At 47.8% G+C, this 19,908-nt stretch overlaps 1 protein-coding gene across 5 annotated transcripts in view; it reads left to right on the top strand.

Moving 5' to 3' along the window:
* The window catches only part of MYLK (myosin light chain kinase), a 247,120-nt gene that overhangs the window by 53,370 nt on the left and 173,842 nt on the right, over nt 1-19,908 (top strand). For 3 of the 5 annotated variants that reach the window (XM_084802387.1, XM_084802384.1, XM_084802383.1), the window contains exons 1-2: nt 6,625-6,775; nt 12,280-12,447. In XM_084802387.1, coding sequence (XP_084658513.1) covers nt 6,743-6,775; nt 12,280-12,447 — 201 coding nt within the window. In that variant the 5' untranslated portion in view covers nt 6,625-6,742. Of the gene's footprint in view, nt 1-6,570; nt 6,589-6,624; nt 6,776-12,279; nt 12,448-19,908 lie in introns of those variants that run through there. The other 2 variants (XM_084802386.1, XM_084802385.1) reach the window with 2 other exon arrangements.

Genomic DNA, 19,908 nt, shown 5'->3' with positions numbered 1-19,908 from the left:
GCTCCTCTCAGTTTCTCTGTTGTTGTCCTGTGTCATGGAGGTCCTGCAGCTTTGGATCTGAAAGGTGGCCCAAGCAGAGTCTGGTGGCCAAGGTGGCTCTTCTCATTTGTCCTCTAACTTGTCTGACTCTAGGTTGGCTTTTCAAACTGGAACCTTTCCTGCTACTCCTGTCTCCTGTGGAGAGCTGGCCCACAGAATCACAGATGCAGTGGGGTGGGAAGTGTGGGACAAGTGACACAGCTGTGTAGGCTGGGGCCATGGTGGCCCAGAGGTAACTCACGTCCCTGTGCTCTCGCCCTCAGGTTCTGGCTCCTCATTGTCCCCCTGGCTCCTCCTGAGCCAGGCCACATTTATCCTCCTCACTTCTGTTTTCAACACTTGTGGCTGACCCTTGTCAAGAACAATAGTCTGCAGGCTTAGACTTTTCACAAGCCTACTTTACTTAGGGTTCTTAAATGCCTTTATCTCCCTTCCACCTCCCCAACTCTTGGTAGGAGAGAAAGGTTAGAGGGAGGAAAACAGTGGATGTATGCCTCTTTACTTCTTTCGGCTGGGTAGGGTTGTTTGGTTCTTTTTTAGGGCAATGCCAGTCTCTGTTGTCAGCAGCCAACGCAGCAGGCATTCTCCCTTTAGGCTCTCTTTTTTATACCCCTCAGAGGCCTCAGAATTCAACTAACTTCAGCTGGCACAGACCACATCACTGCATGAGGCAATTATCAGCTAAAATCCTACAGGTGGGATTAAAACAAAAACATATTTACATAGCATAACTGAGTTTACAAAGAACCCAAGACTTCCATTACAATAGTCCTTCAGGTATAGGGGTGAGTGGTAGCCTTATTCTACATATGAATAAATTAAGGCTTTAGAGGTTTCCACTTGACTTGGGCGCATAGTTCCTCTGCAACAGAGGACGTTTCTGTTCTCCTGAGCTGGCCATTTAGAATCATTTGTGTTCAAAGCTTTGGATTTGACCTGACTATTGGCAGTGAGGGAATGAAGAAAGGACAGACGCACAGAGTCATACAGAACAGCTGGGGTCAGGATAGAGTGGCACCAACTATGCAACAACCTGGAAGTATTTACTAGGGACAGCCAGGGAGAAGTTGGCTAGTCTCGGTAGGAGGGCTCTGTAGAGCAGTTTTAGGCTGCAAACAGTCCAGAAAGCGAAACTGCAATTGCTAGTTTCTGCGCACACTGGTCAGTCATTTGTTTTTTTGTTTTTGTTTTAAAAATAATTTATTCAGATTACATCCAGATTGCTATCCCCTCACTTGTATCTTCCTGTTTCCCCCTCCTTCCCTCTTTCACCCTATTCCCCTCCCCTAGACCCCTGACAGAAGGGGACTCCTCCCCCACCATATGACCACAGCCTATCAGGTCTTATCCAAATAGCCTGCTTCCCCTTCCTCTGAGTTCCACCAGGCCTCCCCACCAAGGGGAAGTGGTCAAATAGGTGGCACTAGAGTTCATGTCAGAAGCAGTCCCTGCTCTCCCCACAACCTTGGAGAATGTGCTGTCCATTGGCTAGATCTAAATAGGGTGTCTAGGTTTACTGCGTGCATTGTCCTTGGTTGGTACAACAGTTTGCACAGGGCCCCCTGGGTCCAAATCCACCAGTCTCGATAGTTTTCTTGTAGGGTTCCTGGACCCTCTGGTCCTTCTTTCTCTCATTCTTCCATACCCCTCTCACCCGGAGTCCAATAGCAAGTCCCAGCATCTGTCCCAATCCCCCACTGAGTGAAGACTCTCAGGGGACATCCATGTTGGGCTAGTACCCAATTAAAAATGAGTATACATCATGTGTGTCTTCCTGGGTCTGGGTTAACTCACTCAGGATGATCATTTCTAGTTCCATCCATTTGCCTGCAAATTTCATTATTTCCTTGTTTTTAATAGCTGAGGATTATTCCATAGTGTAAATGTACCACAGTTTCTTTATCCATTCTTCTGTTGAGGGACATCTAGGTTGTTTCCAGATTCTGGATACTATGAATAAGAGTGCTGTGAACACAGATGAGCAGATGTCCTTATTGTGTGGTGGAGCATCTTTTGGGTACATGCCAAGGAGTGGAATAGCTGGGTCTTGAGGTAGCCTGGTCAGCCATTTGTAAACAGGCATCAACACTGGGTCAGAACCAGAGGAAGACTTTGCTACTCCTGAGCCTGACCTATATGGGGAAGGCTTTGCCATTGCCATGGCTCTGATGTACTGGGGCCTTGCCATGGCTGTGCCCATGTTAACAACACACTTCCACTCAGGACTTCATCCATTCTTTACATATTCGTTCTAGGCTTTCTCGGTTCCCCACATGTATTGATCTATTTCCTGGTATCCCAGGACTGAGGCTGATTGTGCACACTGCTCAGCTCGTGGGGTTCAGTGAGAATGTAGGATACAGACTGGGGTAAAGAGGCACTTGGGATTGAGGAAGAAATGGTATGGTAGGAGCTCAACAACCCCACTTGGCACCTACATTTCTTTCTGTAAGGCGATGTGTGAACATTGTTTATTAGAATGTGTGTTGGAAAACTGCAATTACAATCGGGGTTTCTGGTTTGGGCTTTAGTTTCATTAGATATGACTGGCTTGCAGAATGCTTTTTTCGACTTCTTATTAAACCCTAAGTTAAACAGGAGTCCCAGCAGGGGAGTGGCTCCAGGAAGCCAGGCCACGCCATTCTCACTGAGGCAGTGTGTAGGTGGGTATGTGTATTTGTTAGATCTGTGTGTGTGTGTGTGTGTGTGTGTGTGTGTGTGTGTGTGTATGTATGTATGTGTGTATGTGTTTTGCATCCCCTTTTATGTCAACTCCCAAGTAGCTCTCTGCCAAAGATGTGGGCACATGGCTCGTCCTGCCAAGTGAGGCCTTCTGCCCTACCAATGTAGTTTAGCTGTGGGCAGCTGTGTGTCTTTCGTGTGTTCCAGTAAGAAGGCCTAGGAATCTGTGGGGGGGGAGGGGAGGGAGCTGTCTAATGGATTGGAGAAGAGCTCTCGGTGAGGGACAAGTGTGGGGTAACCTTGCACATTTTCAAGTGGGAACATATGGGCCGGGGGCCAAGTTGCTTACAGAAACCAGCAGGAAATCTGGAGAACTTACTTATATACCTTAAAAAAAATTTTTTTTTGTCAACTTGATACAAGCTGAAGGTCATCTGAAAAGAGGGAGTTTCAATTGATTGGCCTGTAGCCTAGCCCGTGGGAGCATTTTCTTGACTGATGATTGACACAGAAGGGCCCAGCCTACTGTGGGCGGTGCTGTGCCTGGGCAGGTGGTCCTGGGGTGTATAAGAAAGCACACTGAGCAAGCCAGGAGCAACAAACCAGGAATGGAGAGGATGCAGGCGTTATACAAATATAATGTGTAGAGTACCAGAAGCCATGTGCCTGGAGCCAAACCTCAACAGGCCTTTGGGTTGGGAAGCAGATTTGTAACCCGTCAGGCCTGTTCATCTGCACCTTTCCTTGCGATCTCACCCTAACAGTGACGTGTTGCCAAGTGTGACGCATTAAATGGTCCTATGGTTTAGGGACATCTTAGCTAGGCCTCCTATTGCTCTGATAAAACACCGTAGCTACATTCAAACTAGGGAGGAAAGAGTATATTTCTTCCTAGAGCTTGTAGTTCATCGTTCAGAAAAGTCAGGCAAGAACTGATGCAGAGGCCGTGGAGGGGTGCTGCTTACCGGCTGCTCAGCCTGCTTGCTTATGGCACCCAGCATCACCTCAGGTATAGTCCTGGCCAGAGTGAATTGGGCCCTCCCACTTTAGTCATTAATAAAGAAAATGTACTACAGTCTTGCCTATAGGTGAATTTGGTGGTGGCGTTTTCTCAATTGAAGTTCTTTCTTCCCAAATGACTCTGACTTGTGTCAAGTTGACATAAAACTAGCCAGCACAAGAGTGACTTGTAAAAATTTAAGGCAAAACTTTCTATTCATTTGTGCAGTACACGTGTGTTTGTGTAGAAGCTGTTTTGTGCTTGTCAGTGTGGTAGACATTGGCAATACATCATTGAGTAAGCATCCATGCCCTTTATCCTGCTGTAGCTTACGTCCCACTAGGGAGACAGATGGTTTTAATCAAATGGTCACTCGTCTATTGTGATGTATGGGATGAAGACATTGTCAAGGATTTGATAAGTATGCCTGTCGCAGGACTCAGACTTATCTTTGTGGGTGTGCAGTGCATCTGGTCAGCATTTTGTTCCTGGGCATTTGTTTCTTAACTCAAGTGCAGGAATTTAAAGACTGCTTTTTATGTAAATTTCCGCCCATAGCCTGATGCATGGTGCTAATCTTTTAGGGTAATAGCTAACATTCAAGCTATGGGCCATTCCACGTGCCTGGGGGAACCCTCAGGCTTGTGATATGCCTTCCATGCTTTTAGCCCAGACCCCACCGTTCATGGTCTCATCCAGCTTAGAGCAGCTTTCCCGTCACGTGGTCCACAACCAGAAGGCCTATTTGAGAAGGCTTGGGATGGATTCCCTCCATTCTCGTGAGCAGCTCTGGTGTCTATAAATTTCTCCATCTGTAGCCCAAAGGTCTTCGGGTATCTCCGTGTACAAGATCTTCCAGAGTCTTGGCCAAAGACCCCAGTGACTGACAGCCGTTTCCATCAGCGTCCGGCTCAGGGGTCTTCTTTTTCTAGCTGCAGTGATTCATGGTTCTGTCTGGATGAAGAGATAGAACGAAGTTAAGATGTTGATTTATCCTTGTCCTCACTTGTTCTTTAAAGCTGCACAGCCCTGCTCAGAGGCTAGCACTTTCCCTTTACTCTTGGGTGTTTGAAGAGGTGAGAAGTGAGACCAGATGGTGATGGAGGGGGCTGGGAGATTAGCTGGAGTAAGGCTCTAACGTGTGATCTGGGGACTCAACTAAGCATGATCAGGGAAGGCCCTGAGCCCCTTTGGGAGCCCCCGAGCCCTTTGTGTAGGATGGCATTTGTTTTTCTACTTCTATTATCTCTCTGCATAGTGGCATTTCCTCACAGCTACAGATATTGCAGTGTCACAGTGGACTAGATGCAGAGATCTAATAGCTGTTATTAGGCCAGAGAGTAAAGACATTTGCAAGTTGGCAGGATGGCTCAGTGGGTAAAGCACTTGGCCAGCAAGCCTGACAACCTCAGTTGGGTACTTGGAAACTATGTCAAGGTACGGGGGGGGGGGGTGGCGGGGGAAGAACTGACTCTATAGCACTGACCTCCATCCACATTGCAACCATCGCACATATCGCCTCATACATATAGGCACTAACAATAATAAATAAAACTTTGCAGGATTAAAGTGTAGCTCAGTGGTTATAGCACTTGTCTAGCTTGTGTGAGGCCCTGATTTCCATGCCCAGAACTATATATACATCTCTCTCTCTCTCTCTCTCTCTCTCTCTCTCTCTCTCTCTCTCTCTCTCACACACACACACACACACACACACACACACACACACACACACACACACACACTAAAACAGTGGTGTGTGTGTATGTCAGTCTCTGCTACTTGGGAAGACAGGATCTCCCCTACCCCAAATTCGTGTGTGTGTGTGTGTGTGTGTGTGTGTGTGTGTGTTCTGTTTCTTGAGGGGGCCAAAAAAGGGCATCAGATCATCTTGAATTAGAGTTACAGGCTGCTGTGAGCTGCCTGATGTGGGTGATGTGAATTGAACTCAGATCTTGCAGAAGAGCGGAAGAGCCACCTCTTGGCCCAGAAGGATTTCATGAGCTTGGGAATTTGAGGCCAGCTTTGGCAACACAATGAAGCCTGTTTCCAAAAATAAAACAAAACAAAAACCTATAAATTATTAACACAGTTTATTGTTGGTGTTTTATGTGAATTACTATTTAATTTAATACCAAATACACCAAACCTGATAACAATAACTCACAAACAAACGCCTTTTGGTCTTTAATGATTTTAAGGGCTATAAAGGAGTTTTGAGGTCACAGAGGCCACTTGGGCTGGAGATCGAGAATGTCTTAGGTGTTGGGGTGTTCCCTCCCCCTTATGAGCCCTCCCCGCCCCCAACTAGGGCTTATGCTCAGGATGTGCCCTGAGCCCAGCTCCTAAGGCTCACTGGGATGCAACAGCACTGTGCACGCGGTGGGTGCTGAGCTCCAGGACTACAGCTGAGAGCTCAGCTCTACTCTCAGCTGTGTCCCTGCCTACACACCCAGCACAGGAGCTCGCAGTCATCTGCCTCCTGCACTAGACATCCTGAGTGGGGCTCCATTGGCTTAAGGAAGAAAGAGCTGGGTCTCAGGAGGCTCATGTCTCACGAGCTGGTGGCAATCCTAGGCCAGATACACCAAGGGGTGGGAGGGGTAGTCCAGGCCAGATGTGGAGTTGGGGAAATGCCCAACCCATCTGGGGCTCAATTCTCTGCTCGACAGAGTCTTTCCAGTCGCTTTTCACTCAGATTGGAGCCTGCAGCTCTGAACAAGTCGAAACCTATGAGCCTCCACCCCTGGCTCCCCAGGGCCTCCACTGAGAGGCTCTGCAGTGGCAGCCAGGGGTTTCAAAGGTCACCCCAGCTGGGCGGATTAAAACAACAGATCTCCTAGCAAAGTTGGCTGCCCCTGCAAAAGGCAAGTTGCAACATCTGTGAGGAGAATTAGAACAAAAGCCCCTTACTTTCTCTGTCCGGCACAGCCTCTGTGTGCTCTCCCCGCTCTCTCCATTCTTGTTGGACCTTGGACCAGAGTCTCAGCAGCAGTGAAGCTGGCCTCTGACCTGCCTCCTATGCAAGCTGCCTGGGGAGGCGGCTGCCGTCAGGTGTGTCTGTGGGGGTAGCCATGTGTGGTCCTGGCCCACTTTGCTTGGGTGGGTCGTGGTGAGGCAGCCTGGCACATCTGAGGAGCAGCTCGGTACTGGATTAGCAGGGCTTAGGGTATTTGTCCGGAGTGCATGCATTGCAGAGACGACTAGGGAGGGCACAGGGAGCCCATCAGTGCCTGGGAGAGTGTAGTGCCACCTCTAATATGTGCTGTTGGGGCTTTTACAGGCAGGATGTCACACTTGTTTGGGGGGGGACACTTCCCAGCAGGGGAGATTAAGTATTTCCAAGATGTCCTGTCACTTAGAGCTTCTGAAACTGTGATCTCAGGTGTGTGTGTGGTAGTGCAGGGACAGTTGGATTTCCAAACCTACTCTGCTGGCTAACTTGACTTGGTGAGTCCCAAAGTAGCACTTTCTCTCTCTCTCTCTCTCTCTCGGCCTCAGCGGCAAGTTCCTTTCTAGGTTCAAGAGACGATTTAAAGCGCTTTTGATCAAATTAAAATCCAATCTGCTTAGAGCCGCTTTGAGTGGTTAATAACTGTGTTACTTGTAGAAGCCTATGCGGAGCTTGGCTTTGGCGCAGGCATAGGTGGGCCACTGCTCTTTTGACCTCTCCCTGTGCTTTCCTCTTTCTCCTTTGTCTATTGGTCTATAGCAGGATGAGTTTTGAGTGAAGGCCTGGCTGGGGGTGTTTGCAGCTGCTCAGTATTACCCTGGGGATAGCGATTGCAGCAGATCTCACCCGGTCCCTCTGGTATTCACCACTGGAATGTGGTCACCAGGCTTGATGGGGGGGGGGGGCAGAGAGGAATAAGAAGGGTTTGGCTCGATTTATTACGAATTCCTCCCAAATATGCAGTAGCCATTAGTTGACAGCATGACCCGGATGTGACAGCAGCTATGGGGTGATGGGCTGAGGGTGAGCGGAACCGTTTGGCATGACTACACAATTGGAAACTGGGATCTGGTTTTGTCCCTGTGAGAGGGGGGTCATCCCCCCAGTGGAACCTGCCCACAGGGGACTAGGTGGCTCTTGGCAGCACTGACCTGAGTGTCTTTTCAACCTGAAGCCAGACCCCCATCCTATCTTTTGTTCTTTAGGCCAAGTGTGTCCCTTTTAAAATTGAACTTAAAATTTAAATGTTTTAACGAGTGTGTGAACATACATGTATGTGAATGTGGGTTTATGGGTGCCTGAGTGTGAGTGTAGACACCCGTGGACAATTCGAATGTAGGCCCTCACGTTCCCTTTTGTTTGAGCCAAGGTTGCTATTGTTTCTCTGGTTACTGTGAATGCCAGGCTATGTGGGCCCTGAGTATCCCAGGATTCTCCCATACCTGCCACATGCCTGGTTTTTACGGATTCCGGAGATTCAAATGCATCTCACACTCGCAGAGCAATCACCTTTATCCACTGAGCTATGCCCCTAGCGCAGGTGTGCTTCTATTAATGGCAGCATCTGGGACCCTCTGGGGATTTTGATGGGCCTCAGCAGGTTCGGAGTCATGAGGATTTGGGAACTCTGGGGAGTCTTTTGTCTTCTAGAGCAGAAAGGGGGTGTTGCTTTTCTGTCATTGTGATAAATACCTCAGAGAAATGATTCTGTAGCAGAAAGGGTTTCTTTTGGCTAATGGTTCTGGGCCATTGTTGGCTGGCTGCCTTGGTCTGGGCTGAACGTGAAGCTGGACATCTTAGGGAAAGATGTGCTAGACAGAGCCGCTCGCTCACGATGGCCGGGAAGCAAGTGCAGGGACAGGAAGGTGCCCTTCCAAGGCAGCCTCCTTTCCTATGATCAAATTTCTACAACCAGGCCCTGGCCCCTAGTAGCCCATCAGTAGGAGCTCAGGAATGTGTGAGTCCACTGGCCAACCAATCACTGCTCAGTGACTAGATTCAACATCTGGAGACCAAACCTTGAACAAATAGGCCACGGGGAGATGCCCCAAACTACAACAGGGAGTCACCTCTCCTGCCCTTCTTCCTCTGGCAACCCTCAGGCCCCTGCATGTTGTACTTCCGGTTACTGAGGACAGACTGGACCTCTAGAAAGCCAGGAGCCATGATGGCCTCTCCTCCTGCTTTGGTTTCCATTTCTAAGATGAGTGACCTGGAAGCACAGCTGGTTTATTGGGCTCCTTGTTCTTTGTGAAAGGGGACACTGAGAACTGTCTATAGGATTGATAGGACCAGGTGAGGGGGGCCCACAGGATGCACTCCACATCTGCCTCACTCACAAAATACTGTAGCTGGAAGCTGCCAGGAGGCGTAGGCCTCCTCCCTGCAGTTAGGCCTGTCTGGCTCCTTGTTGTCTTTGAGGACAGGGTCTGGGTCGTCTGGGTGCAGCATTCCAGGGGTATGGTTTAGTGTACTCCTAGGAGAGTATGAATGTGCCTGTCTCGCCAGCAGTGTTTGTTTCCTTTTTTCCCCCAATATAATTCATCCAGTTTAGAAAACACAAGTTGTGGCTGACTTGCACCATTGGGCATTCCTGGGGTGAGGCCATGTTCATCTGTTTACTCTGCAGAGCATGGTCTCTGCCCATTCATGTCTAGGTATGGTTTCCTATTCTGTGAAAATATGCTGATCCTGTGTTTTCACTGTAGTCATTTTCTCCTACATTATCATCCATCTTTTAATATAGATGGCATGCTTTAATGTACCAGAAAAAAATCTTAATCTCACAGGGAAAAATGTGAGAGCATGTCAGTTGAGCAGCTGTCAACCTTTTCCCGTTACTTCAAGTCTGACTGCTGCAGGAGGCACAGCGCCCAAGGGCACACACGCTGGCCTCAGGTGCCAGTTCTGTCCCCTCTTTTGTTGACTTTGGACAGATTTCTAATCCTTGGACAGGTTTCTAACCATTAAAATGGGGTGGTGAGATTAGCTGTTGCCTGGTGCTATTGGGAGCAAATGAACCATTTCTTTACAGAGTATGTTCCCAACACACAGGAAATGTGACTCGAGAGCTTGCCTTTCTTGTTACCTCCTGCAGCCAGCCTGAGAGTCCTATCATTTGGAAAGAAATTTTGTTTGCAAAGCTAATGCCTTATCAGAGAAAGAAATGCCAGGTTTGTCAGACAGAGGACTTACACACAGATATGCTCACTAAATGTTTGCTTTGCAGAAACTGCCAAGTGGCCAGTAATAAGGAGCTAGTCAGACACTTCTATTTAATTTGTTTAAATCAAGTTCTCCCTCCTTCCCTCCCTCCCTCCCTCCCTCCCTCCCCCCTCCCTCTCTCTCCTTTCTCCTCTCTCCTCTCTCCTTTCTCTCTTTGTAACAGAAAAAATGAATAAGAGAGTGAGAGAGACAGACAGACAGGCCATATACACATGGCTATGTGTGTGCACCTGTGTGTGCATGTGCAGAAGTCATGGGAGGACTTCAGATGTCTGTTCTGTCACTCCTTATTCCTTTGAGGTGGTATCACTGAATCTGGAACTAGACTGGTGGCCAACTCCAGTAATCCCCCTGTCTCCACCCACAACAGTGGGTTAGGCACACGGCGCTGTGCAGCTTTCTGTGGGTCCTACCTAACTCATGTTCTCATGCTTGTGTGGCAAGTGCTTTTTACCCATTGCTCCATCTCTCCAGAACTTTAAATCAGATTTCTTCCTCCCTCCCTCCCTCCCTCCCTCCTTCCCTCCCTCTGCCTCCTGACAGCTGGGATTAAAGGTGTGAGCCAAATCAGATGTCTTAAAAGCTTCTTATCCACTTGATTTTAAGAAACTTCAGGTTTGCTTTCTGCTGTGTAAAATGTCTACTTTTCTATGGTCACAAACAGGACCATTTTGCATAATAGAACTGTGGATGTTTTCCGTTTTCTCCCCCAGCCTATGTAGCATATGGCTCCATTTCTGCCACTCAGTTGTGTCTGTCTGAGTAAAGGCTCTTCGTTTGCATAAAGATGGGTCCACTTATTGGAGTGTTAGGATTAGGTTAGACAGGAGGAGCAAGATCCTGAGTTCCACAGGGAAAAGTCTGTAGTTAATGTAAGGCCCATTTCTTCCAGAACATCCAGAGTATCATCACCACAAAGAAGTGATAACTATCCAAGTGATGGATATGCTGACTGACCTAATTTAGAGCACACAATGTCATGTATCGAGATATCACATAAACATATGCAGTTACTATGTCAACTGAAAATAAAATAATAAAGGCCAGGTGGTGGTAGCACACGCCTTTAATCCCAGCACTCGGGAGGCAGAGACAGGTGGATTGCTGTGAGTTCAAGGCTGGCCTGGTCGACAAGGTAGTCCTTGGCTTGACCACACCCTTCTTCATTCATTCAATACAGTCAAGGCTACACAGAGAAACCCTGTCTCAAAAAAAAAGAAAGAAAGAAAGAAAGAAAGAAAGAAAGAAAGAAAGAAAGAAAGAAACTAAAATATTTTAAATGAGGACATAGACAAAGGTCCTCCATACAATGTTTGAAACAGGGTGAATGTTCAGTAAGTTACAATTTAAAATGTTGTTTGTTTGTTTGTTTATTGTGTATGCATATGTACTTATGCCGTAGTGTGCATGTGGAAGTCAGAAGGCAGTTTAAAGGAGTTATTTCTTTCCTTCCACTATGTGGGGCTTGAGGATTAAATGCTTGGTGGCAAGTGCCTTTTGCTCACTGAGCCATCTTGTCAACCCACCATTAAGATAATGTTACTTTTACACATTGGTATTTTCTACCTTTTTACCTTGAAACATACTTAAAGTTGCGAAGAAACAACTCAAATGAGTTAAACATTGATTGCTTCGGTGGGTAGCCATTATTCCTTTTCCATCAGCCCTCTAGTCCTAGCAAACCTTGCCAGTGTGCAGACGTATCTTGGGTAGTCCCATGTCTGCCTTGGACAGGATCCTTTGAGGTTTAGGCTCTCTTGACCTTACTTGTAAATAAAGGCGTCCCCTGGATGACCTTCCTGTGCCTCCTTCCTTTCTTTAATGCCTTGGCCTTTGAGCCTTTCTACAATGTAGTCCTTGGCTTGACCACGCCCTTCTTCATTCAGCTACCAACTCTCACCTTCTCATCTAGGGCCCTTATAACGTTAACCCTAATCTCCTAGATTTCTTTGAGTCTTGATGCCTTTGTCTATAGCCCATGAGCTCTTATAGTTCAGGCAGAAGCAGCTGGGACTTCCCACCTCAGTGCTTCATGTAGATGCCAGTTGAACACAAGCCTCTGAGGCCGGCCTATTGTGAAACCTATGAGCCACCCAGTTTCCCTGGTCTCGTCTAACCCATGCCCTCTCAGAAGACAAATGGAAGCTCCTAGTGTTCACCACGATGGCAGACATGGCCTGGGAGCTGGGGGTCTAGGACTGGCTCTGTCTTGCCTGGTACCTTATGTGGAGAAGCCACAAAGAGGAACTTCAGGTGGATGCTGACCCTCCTGTGACCCTGCTCCTCAGAGCTTGAACCATAGGCCTGGGCAAGTGGTATCTGTGAGGAAGATGACATGCCGCATGTTGTAAGACCTGACTCGCTCCTCTTCGTTTTGTAGACCATGGGGGACGTGAAACTGTTTGCCTCATCACACATGTCCAAAACCTCCCACGGTGTGGATCCCTCAAGGGTCAGCTCCACGCCCCTCATGGAGGCTCCAGCTTTCATTCTACCACCTCGGAACCTCTGCATCAAAGAAGGAGCCACCGCCAAGTTCGAAGGGAGGGTAAGAAGTGCGGGCAGTTGGGAGGCGGGGATGGCTGGGAGGGGGCAGTGTCCATCAAACCTTGTCCTCAGCGAGGCTGACATGGCAAAAGACCTAGTCTTCCTTTGGACATTCATATAAATTGAATGTATACCATCTTGCTCCGTGTCTTGGTTTATGGTGATTAGGTCTGTGTCAGTAGAGGGAGGATATGTTCTGGATACACAGCCTGGTGTTCAGAAGGAATGTAAATAGGCTCCTGAGAATGAACTGACCCTTTCCCCCGAGTTTCCTCTGGAAGGAATGTTTTACCAGCTGCCCTCCCAGTTCCACCCTGAGTAGTGGGATGACAGGATCCTGACCTCATTTTTGTCAACTTCTGCCAATGAGTCTTGAACTCTCGCCCTTCTAGAGCCACCATTTCTTCTGAAAGTATGAATGACAATTCCTTGCCTGCGTCCTGTTAAATAGGTAAAGATGGGAACCTAGAAGAAAATCTGCAGGAATAGCTGATGCTGTGTGCCCAGTGGGAAAGGCTTTTAGTATGCTGTTAGGTGTTGAATTGGCTTTACGTGGATGGGATGTGGATGGGAGGGAGGTTATGGGTAGTGCTGGAGATCAAGCACAGGGGTCCCAGCCTCGGAAGCATCCCTAAATTTCCCTGTGACTCTGTAAGCAGTGGAAGAGAGCGGTCCAACAGACGTTTCTTGGATGTCGTTGGCCATACCTTTGTGTAGGTGGCAGGTTTGGCCACATAGGCCTTTGGAGAGTGTGTTGGAAAAAGTCCAGTCTAGTTAGGACCTTTGCTGATGGGTCTGCCCTAATCATCTGTATTTTATATAAAGCAGATTATAGGGGGCATGTTAGGGGTGTTTGTGGGCTCCACTATCACGAGGCTGCCTTCTGTTGCCCTAAATTTAGTCCACTTCCTCTCATCTCCACATGAGGAGGAAACCCTGAGTGTTCAGAAATGGCTCGTGTGGCCACAGGAAGGAAGCACTGGCTCATGCCACGGCATTGGTGAGCCTTGAAGGGTTCTAGTATGTGAAAGAGGCCGGGCAGGAAAGGACAAAGTCACACAATTCCATTTCTGTTGCCTGCTCAGGAAGAAGATGGACAGTCCCAGCAGGTGGAGGAGCAAGGTGGGCGTGGCTGCCAGTTGTTACAGTTCCTTCCTGAGATGGTGAAAATGTCCTGAAATTAGATAGTGGTGGTAGCTGCGCAACTCTGCAAATGTTCTTATAAAATGCTGAGCTACACACATTATACAATTTAAAAGCCATTTAAGGCATGCCTTAGTCAGCAGATGGCCCTACCCTCTTACCACACTGCTTCTGAGGGATGGCTCCTTCCTCGCCTCAGCTTCCTCACAGCGCAGTGAAGCCCCAGCTTCTGCCACTGCCATTGTCACAAAGGAGCCATATCTTTGAGTTGAGAGCTTCATGGAACAAACACCCACCTAGCAGTTAGCATACCTACTTTCTCATACCTCCCCTGAAGTTAGGGTTTTCTTATCAGAAACAACAAAATATCTGCCTGTTTCTAGCCCACAAGAGGCTGGGAAGCAGCTCATAAGACACTAAAAGTGCTCCCTGGTGTCAAAAAGTGTCTTAATGCAACACTTCTCTGGCTGAGTTGAAAGTCACATAATATAAGTTTAATCATCTGGAGCAATTCAGTATCATTTGCTACATCTGCCAAGTTGTGTTACTTGGCCTTCTGTTATTGTAACAAAATTACTGAGTTAAATCAACCTTCAGAAGGTGGTGCCCTCCCAGAAGTAAAAAGGAAAGCGCTAGCGTTGGAGCACCATGGCTTTGAGCAGACATTGCTGTTAGGAGAAATTGAGCCCTGGATACAGGCTTCCGCATGCTTGGCCAGAGGTGCCAGCTGCCCCCCAACGCTTCCTCTTGACCTCTGCCTGCAGTGCCCTCCTCTCATTGGGAACACAGCCTGTTCTAGGTGGCTTTTGTACCAGACCTGTGTCTTCCTCACAGCCACTCTAGGACAGCAGCTTTGAGGGCTGGGCCCTCGCAGGAGCTTTTTCCATGGTACCTTTCTGAGATTATGCTTCATCGTTCAATCTGCCTGAAACTACCTGTTGGCCTCTTTCTTACCGATGCCCAAGAGTCTCCACGTGCTTCCACTTCCCTCTTGAGAGATGCCTTCCCAAGTGGAGGTCTTACAGCCCCCCAGCTTTCCTGGAGAGGCCACTGAAATTCAGTGAATGCCACAGAGGTGAAGGAGTCACGGAGGCTGTTTTCCCACCACCTCCAGGGCTGGTGGTCCAGTTGCCCCCTTTGGTTCAGGCCTCTTTGAGGCACTTCAGACTTGAGCCTTTTTTTTTTTTTTTTTTTTTTTTGGCATGGGGTTAGGTCTGCTGCATCTTTTAGCACTTTCCATTCCACGACAGACAGGTTGAGCAGCAAACCCACCTCCTTGGCTGGCTCTTTCAAGTTCTGAAAGAACTCCAGAGGCTTCCTTTGCAGTTCAGGGTGGCCCAGTGACACATCTCTGCTGAAGTCACCTAGGGAGCTCCATGGAAAATTGTCTCTCTCATGATTAAAAGCAAAAAAGAAAAAGACATCATAGATGCTCTCATTTTCTACCTTACACTTCTTTTCTGCCTTGGACACAGACGTAGTGCAGGTGCTCAGGCAGCCGTTTTAAAACCATGAGACACTTCGTTAGCACACTGAGGACTGCTTGGAGGTCGGAGAACAGCAGTGGAGGACTAGCAACCAAGAGCTAAAAATTCCTAAGGCTTCAGGACTTTTCTAGATAAAATCTTTAGCTGGGATTTATCCATACAGGAATTTTAAAAAACAAAAACAAAAAAACCCTTCCTGACCAATACAGGTCTAACGATGCGTGTGTAGAGATGGTATCCCTTAAAGGATGGACTGCACAGGGACCGGCTAGCAGCTCTTTTGGTCCCTTTCTGAATTTGCCATCAATGACAGGCTGCCTTATTCTGGGTTCAATATGGCCCTGAAGTTGAAACATTCCAGAACGATTCCTTCCTTTCTAGCTGCAGCCATTTAGAAGGAAGTCTTGCATGTGGAAGTAAGGGGAGCAGCCGCCTGTGGAGCTGCTTCTGTCCAATCAGGGACGAGATATTTGGCTAAGCTATGTTCTTGAGTTGTTAGCGTATGGGTGAGGTTCTTCTGTACGACTAAGACTTGAGAGCTTGTCTCCAGTAATTCATAGAAGTTTGTCTTCATGCTCCCTTTGTGCCACCTTCGGACTCAAGAACCCAGCGTTGCGCCCTGAGCCCACATTCAGCAACCCCTGGTCTTCCATCCAGCTGTGCCCTCTCCATAGAGCATGTCGAACCCAGCATTTCTTTCTTTTTTTTTTTCTTTTTTTAAAATTTAATTAATTTATTCAGATTACAACTCAATTGTTATCCCTTCACTTGTATCCTCCCATTCCTCCCTCTCTCCTACTTTTACCCATTCCCCTCCCCTAGGTCTAAGGCTGAGGGGCACCTCCTCCCCCTCTATATGGTCATAGGCTATCAAGTCTCGTCTTGGTAGCCTGCTTATTCTTTCCCTGAGTGCCACCAAGCTTCCCCATCAAGGGGAGGTGGTCAAATATGGGGCACCAGAGTTCATGCCAGAGTCAGTCCCTGCTCTCCACACAACTGTGGAGAATGTCCTGTCCATTGGCTAGATCAGAGTACGGGTTCAATGTTTACTATTGTGTTGTCCTTGGTTAGTGAAATAGTTTGAGCAAACCCCCCTGGGCTCCAATCCACCCATCACGGTGTTCTTTTTATAGGTTTCTAGGACCCTCTGGGTCCTTCTATTTCCCCATCTTCTATATTTCTCTCACCTAGAGTCCCAGTAGGATGTCCTCACATCTATCCCAATCTCCTGGTAAGTGAAGATTTTCATGGGACATGCCTTTTGGGCTAGTGCCCAATTATAAGTGAGTATATACCATGTGAGTCTTTCTGCTTCTGGGTTAACTCACTCATTTTCATAATTTCTAGTTCCCATCCAATTGTCCACAAATTTCGAGGTTTCCTTGTTTTTAATAGCTGAATAGTATTCTATGGTGTAAATGTACCACAGTTTCTTTATCCATTCTTCAACTGAGGGACATTTAGGCTGTTTTCAGGTTCTGGCTATTATGAATAAGGCTGCTATGAACATGGTTGAGCATATGTCCTTGTATGGTAGAGCATTTTCTGGGTATATACCAAGGAGTGGAATAGCTGGACCCAGCATTTTCTACCACGTGGTCCTGACACACACTTTCAAGGCCTGTGAGAGCCTCTTTGCATGACAGCCATCGCAGGGCTCACGTGGTACATGTGTCCACTCATACCCTCACCACAGGCACCCACAGCAGGATATAAGGACGATGGGGACTAGCGCCCAGGACAGCACTGCTGCCTGGCAGTCTCCGCTGGGCTCCCTTGTGAACATAGCCAGAGCCTCACTTCTTGGGGTAGCTGAAGCACCCAGGGCTAATCTACGGCCCATGTGGGGAACTGCATCTTTGATGGACTCCCTGCCTGCCACAGGGTGGGAGTGAAAAGAGTAATGCTGGGGAAAATCCTAAAATCGGTGCAGATTTCTTCCTCTGCCCATGGACTTACCGTTATCAACAAACAAAACCGCAACACCAGCCCTTCTGTTCTACAGACACAGGGAGTTAATGCTTTAAGGCCCCCCTGAGAAGTGCCACCAGAGTAAGGGTTCACCCAGGCGCCCCAGGCTCACTGAGGTGGGCCTCCCGTGGAGTGCTGTCTTGACCTTCTCAAGGCAGATGCCACTTCAGCCACAGAGAACGGGGAAGGAACACGAGAAAAACCCACCTCAGAAGGACAAATAATGGCCTCCATGTGTGCTTTAACCAGCACTAGTCTCCTTTCCCCAAAGCCTCTTCCCAGTTTCCATCCGGCAGAGAAGTAGCCACTGTATTCAGAGGCATGAGGTATTGGAAGGGTATGCCTGGTCTTCACTGGTTCCCAGGAGTCCCAGGGCTGTGGTTTAGAATGGTGTGCATGCACAAACAGCAGTTGTGACCACAGGTGTAACCAGACACTTGCAGAAAGTCTGTCAGCAGATTTACTATTTGGGATGGGGATGATGTGGGAGGAAGGGAAATAGGGAAATAGCACTGTCATGGCTGATGGGGAGGGCACGCCCACATGCAATCCTAGTCTTTTTATCCCAACCTGGGTGACACTGGGAAGTGCTATGCCAGAGCTTTTGCGCCTAGACCCGTGCTTCATGTACCGCATGAGACTGGCCTTCCGTCCGTAGGTCTAATCCAACCTCTTAAACTCAGTGGCTATTTTCTTGTTGGTGTTTGGGCCTTGAAAGTAGCACGATGCCTGCTGCCTGATGACGTGCTCACTACATTTTTGCCTCACTGAGTTCAGTCCCCAGGCTACGCGTGATGGAAGGAGAGAACCCATGGCACACAGCCCTGAAGCCCCTGCAAACACGATGAATGCATGTGATAAAAATTTAAAGGAAATTTGAAAGTCCTCTATCTTGACTTTTACTTTCTGCTTTTCAGAGGTAGTTTGGAAAGAACTTCAGAAATGTTCTGTGCAAACATGACATCTATCCGAATATCCTTTGTACACACTGCATGTATATGCTGATCTGCTGCCTGCTCGCCTCCCGCAGTCCCGTGTCCTTGTTTGTTTTTGCACACTGGCAGATGGATGCACCTCAAGGATGTGCTAGCCAGCTTTCCCGCCCTCAGCTGCTGCTCCCTTCTGAGTTCCCTAGTACCAGAGCGTTGACTTACTGAACTCTCTCCCTTGACAACCGTGTCAGTGCTCATCATCATTTGCTTCTTTAATGAGAGCGAGTTCTTTGAGGTCTAGAGCTGCACTGTTGACTAGGGTAACCGCTAGCCGCAGGACGCTGCTTAATTTACATTTATGTTAATTAAAATTAAATGAAATTGAAAGTTCATTTCCCTGGCCCATACTAGGGAAACACACATGCTAGGCCATACACATATTTTAAATGCTCAGTGGTTATCTGAAGATAATAGCTACCATGTCAAACACCATAGGTTGTTAAGCATTTCTGCCATCACAGAAATCCTACCGGACATGCCTGATCTAGAGCATTCTTATTAATTCAGCTCTTAGGTATTGATGAATCACAGCTTTAAAAAAAATAAAGTTAAAAATACTGTTGTGGGCTAGAGAGATGGCTCAGCAGTTAAAAGTATTTGGTACTTTTGCAGAGGACTAGAATTTGATTCCCAGCATCCACATGGCAGCTCATCAACTGCCTGTCACTTTAATTACAGAGGATCCAAATCCTTCTGGCTTCTCCTGGTACACACATGGTATATACACACACACACACACACTCAGGCAATACACACATGCACAAACTAAGTATGTATTTTAAAAGCAGATGTTCTGTTCACAATAGAAATGAAACATTGGACTCTCAAGAGTTTATTTAAGGCATAAGATGTGTCCAAAGGTTAATGTCACCTCTGTCCTAGTGGGGAATACTAACCCTGTCTAAGACAGCCTGAGTTTCCACCCTAGGTTCCTACAGGTACCTGCTCCCTGTGACTAGACGACATTGCCTACGTGCCAGAGTCCCCAAAACAATAGCATTGGACAATGGAGCAGATACTGCAGTTGGAGGCCACACTAGGGTTGACATGGTAGACTTCCTCCTCTACATATGCCTTGGAGAGGAACTTAAGGAGGGTGGGTTCAGAGCTGTGCCGAGTAGAGAAGAAGAGGGCACCCATGCTTTTGAGATCCCCTTGGGGTTTCCCCGAAGGGTCCACCAGTGTTCCTATTGGAGCAGGTAGAGGATGAAGACTCCACGGAAGACAGAGCTTCCTGTGTGAAGCCGAGCCTCTGGTGGCTAAAGGAAAGGCGGTTTTCCAACATCTTTGTGGAGAAAATTATAGCTCTTGGTATAGCTATTACCCAGTGTCTCAGGGGAAAAGATGTGTTTCCTTTGTCACAGGGAGGAGAGTTGTGTATGCTATCTGCTCGTTGTATGGTCAGGGTCTTTTATGGTAGACTACCCCACATGCAGCTTGTAGCCATACCCACACTCAAGAGGATAGGCCTCTGTTCGGTTCCAGAAGGTTCATTACAGCTCCCTACATTTGGAAACTAGTTCTTTAGTCATTGTCTGAGAATTAGCTAATGGATGGACACAAGCTGTTTGAAGAAAATGCATATGATATTGTCATCAACCCATAGACACAGCTCAGAAGTATTAATTATGCAAGCGTTGGTAAGCCAAAAGTAAAGCGGTGGAGCTTGGGACACCGTAGGCAGGAGAAGAAAGGCCAAGTCCAGGAATACAACAGAACTGAAGCAGCCTTCTCCAGAGTGGATGGGTCAGGTAACCGGCTTAGTCACGTGACTCAGGAACCATAATGACAGGTGGCTGAGGCAGTGCACACCTGTAATTTACCCACTAGCATGGCTACAATCCCACCAGCAAACAACAAGCAATTACC

The sequence above is a fragment of the Acomys minous genome, assembly GCF_964271855.1.
Source record: "Acomys minous genome assembly, chromosome: 11".
Taxonomy (NCBI): Eukaryota; Metazoa; Chordata; class Mammalia; order Rodentia; family Muridae; genus Acomys; species Acomys minous.
This window is presented reverse-complemented; position numbering and strand designations above follow the sequence as displayed.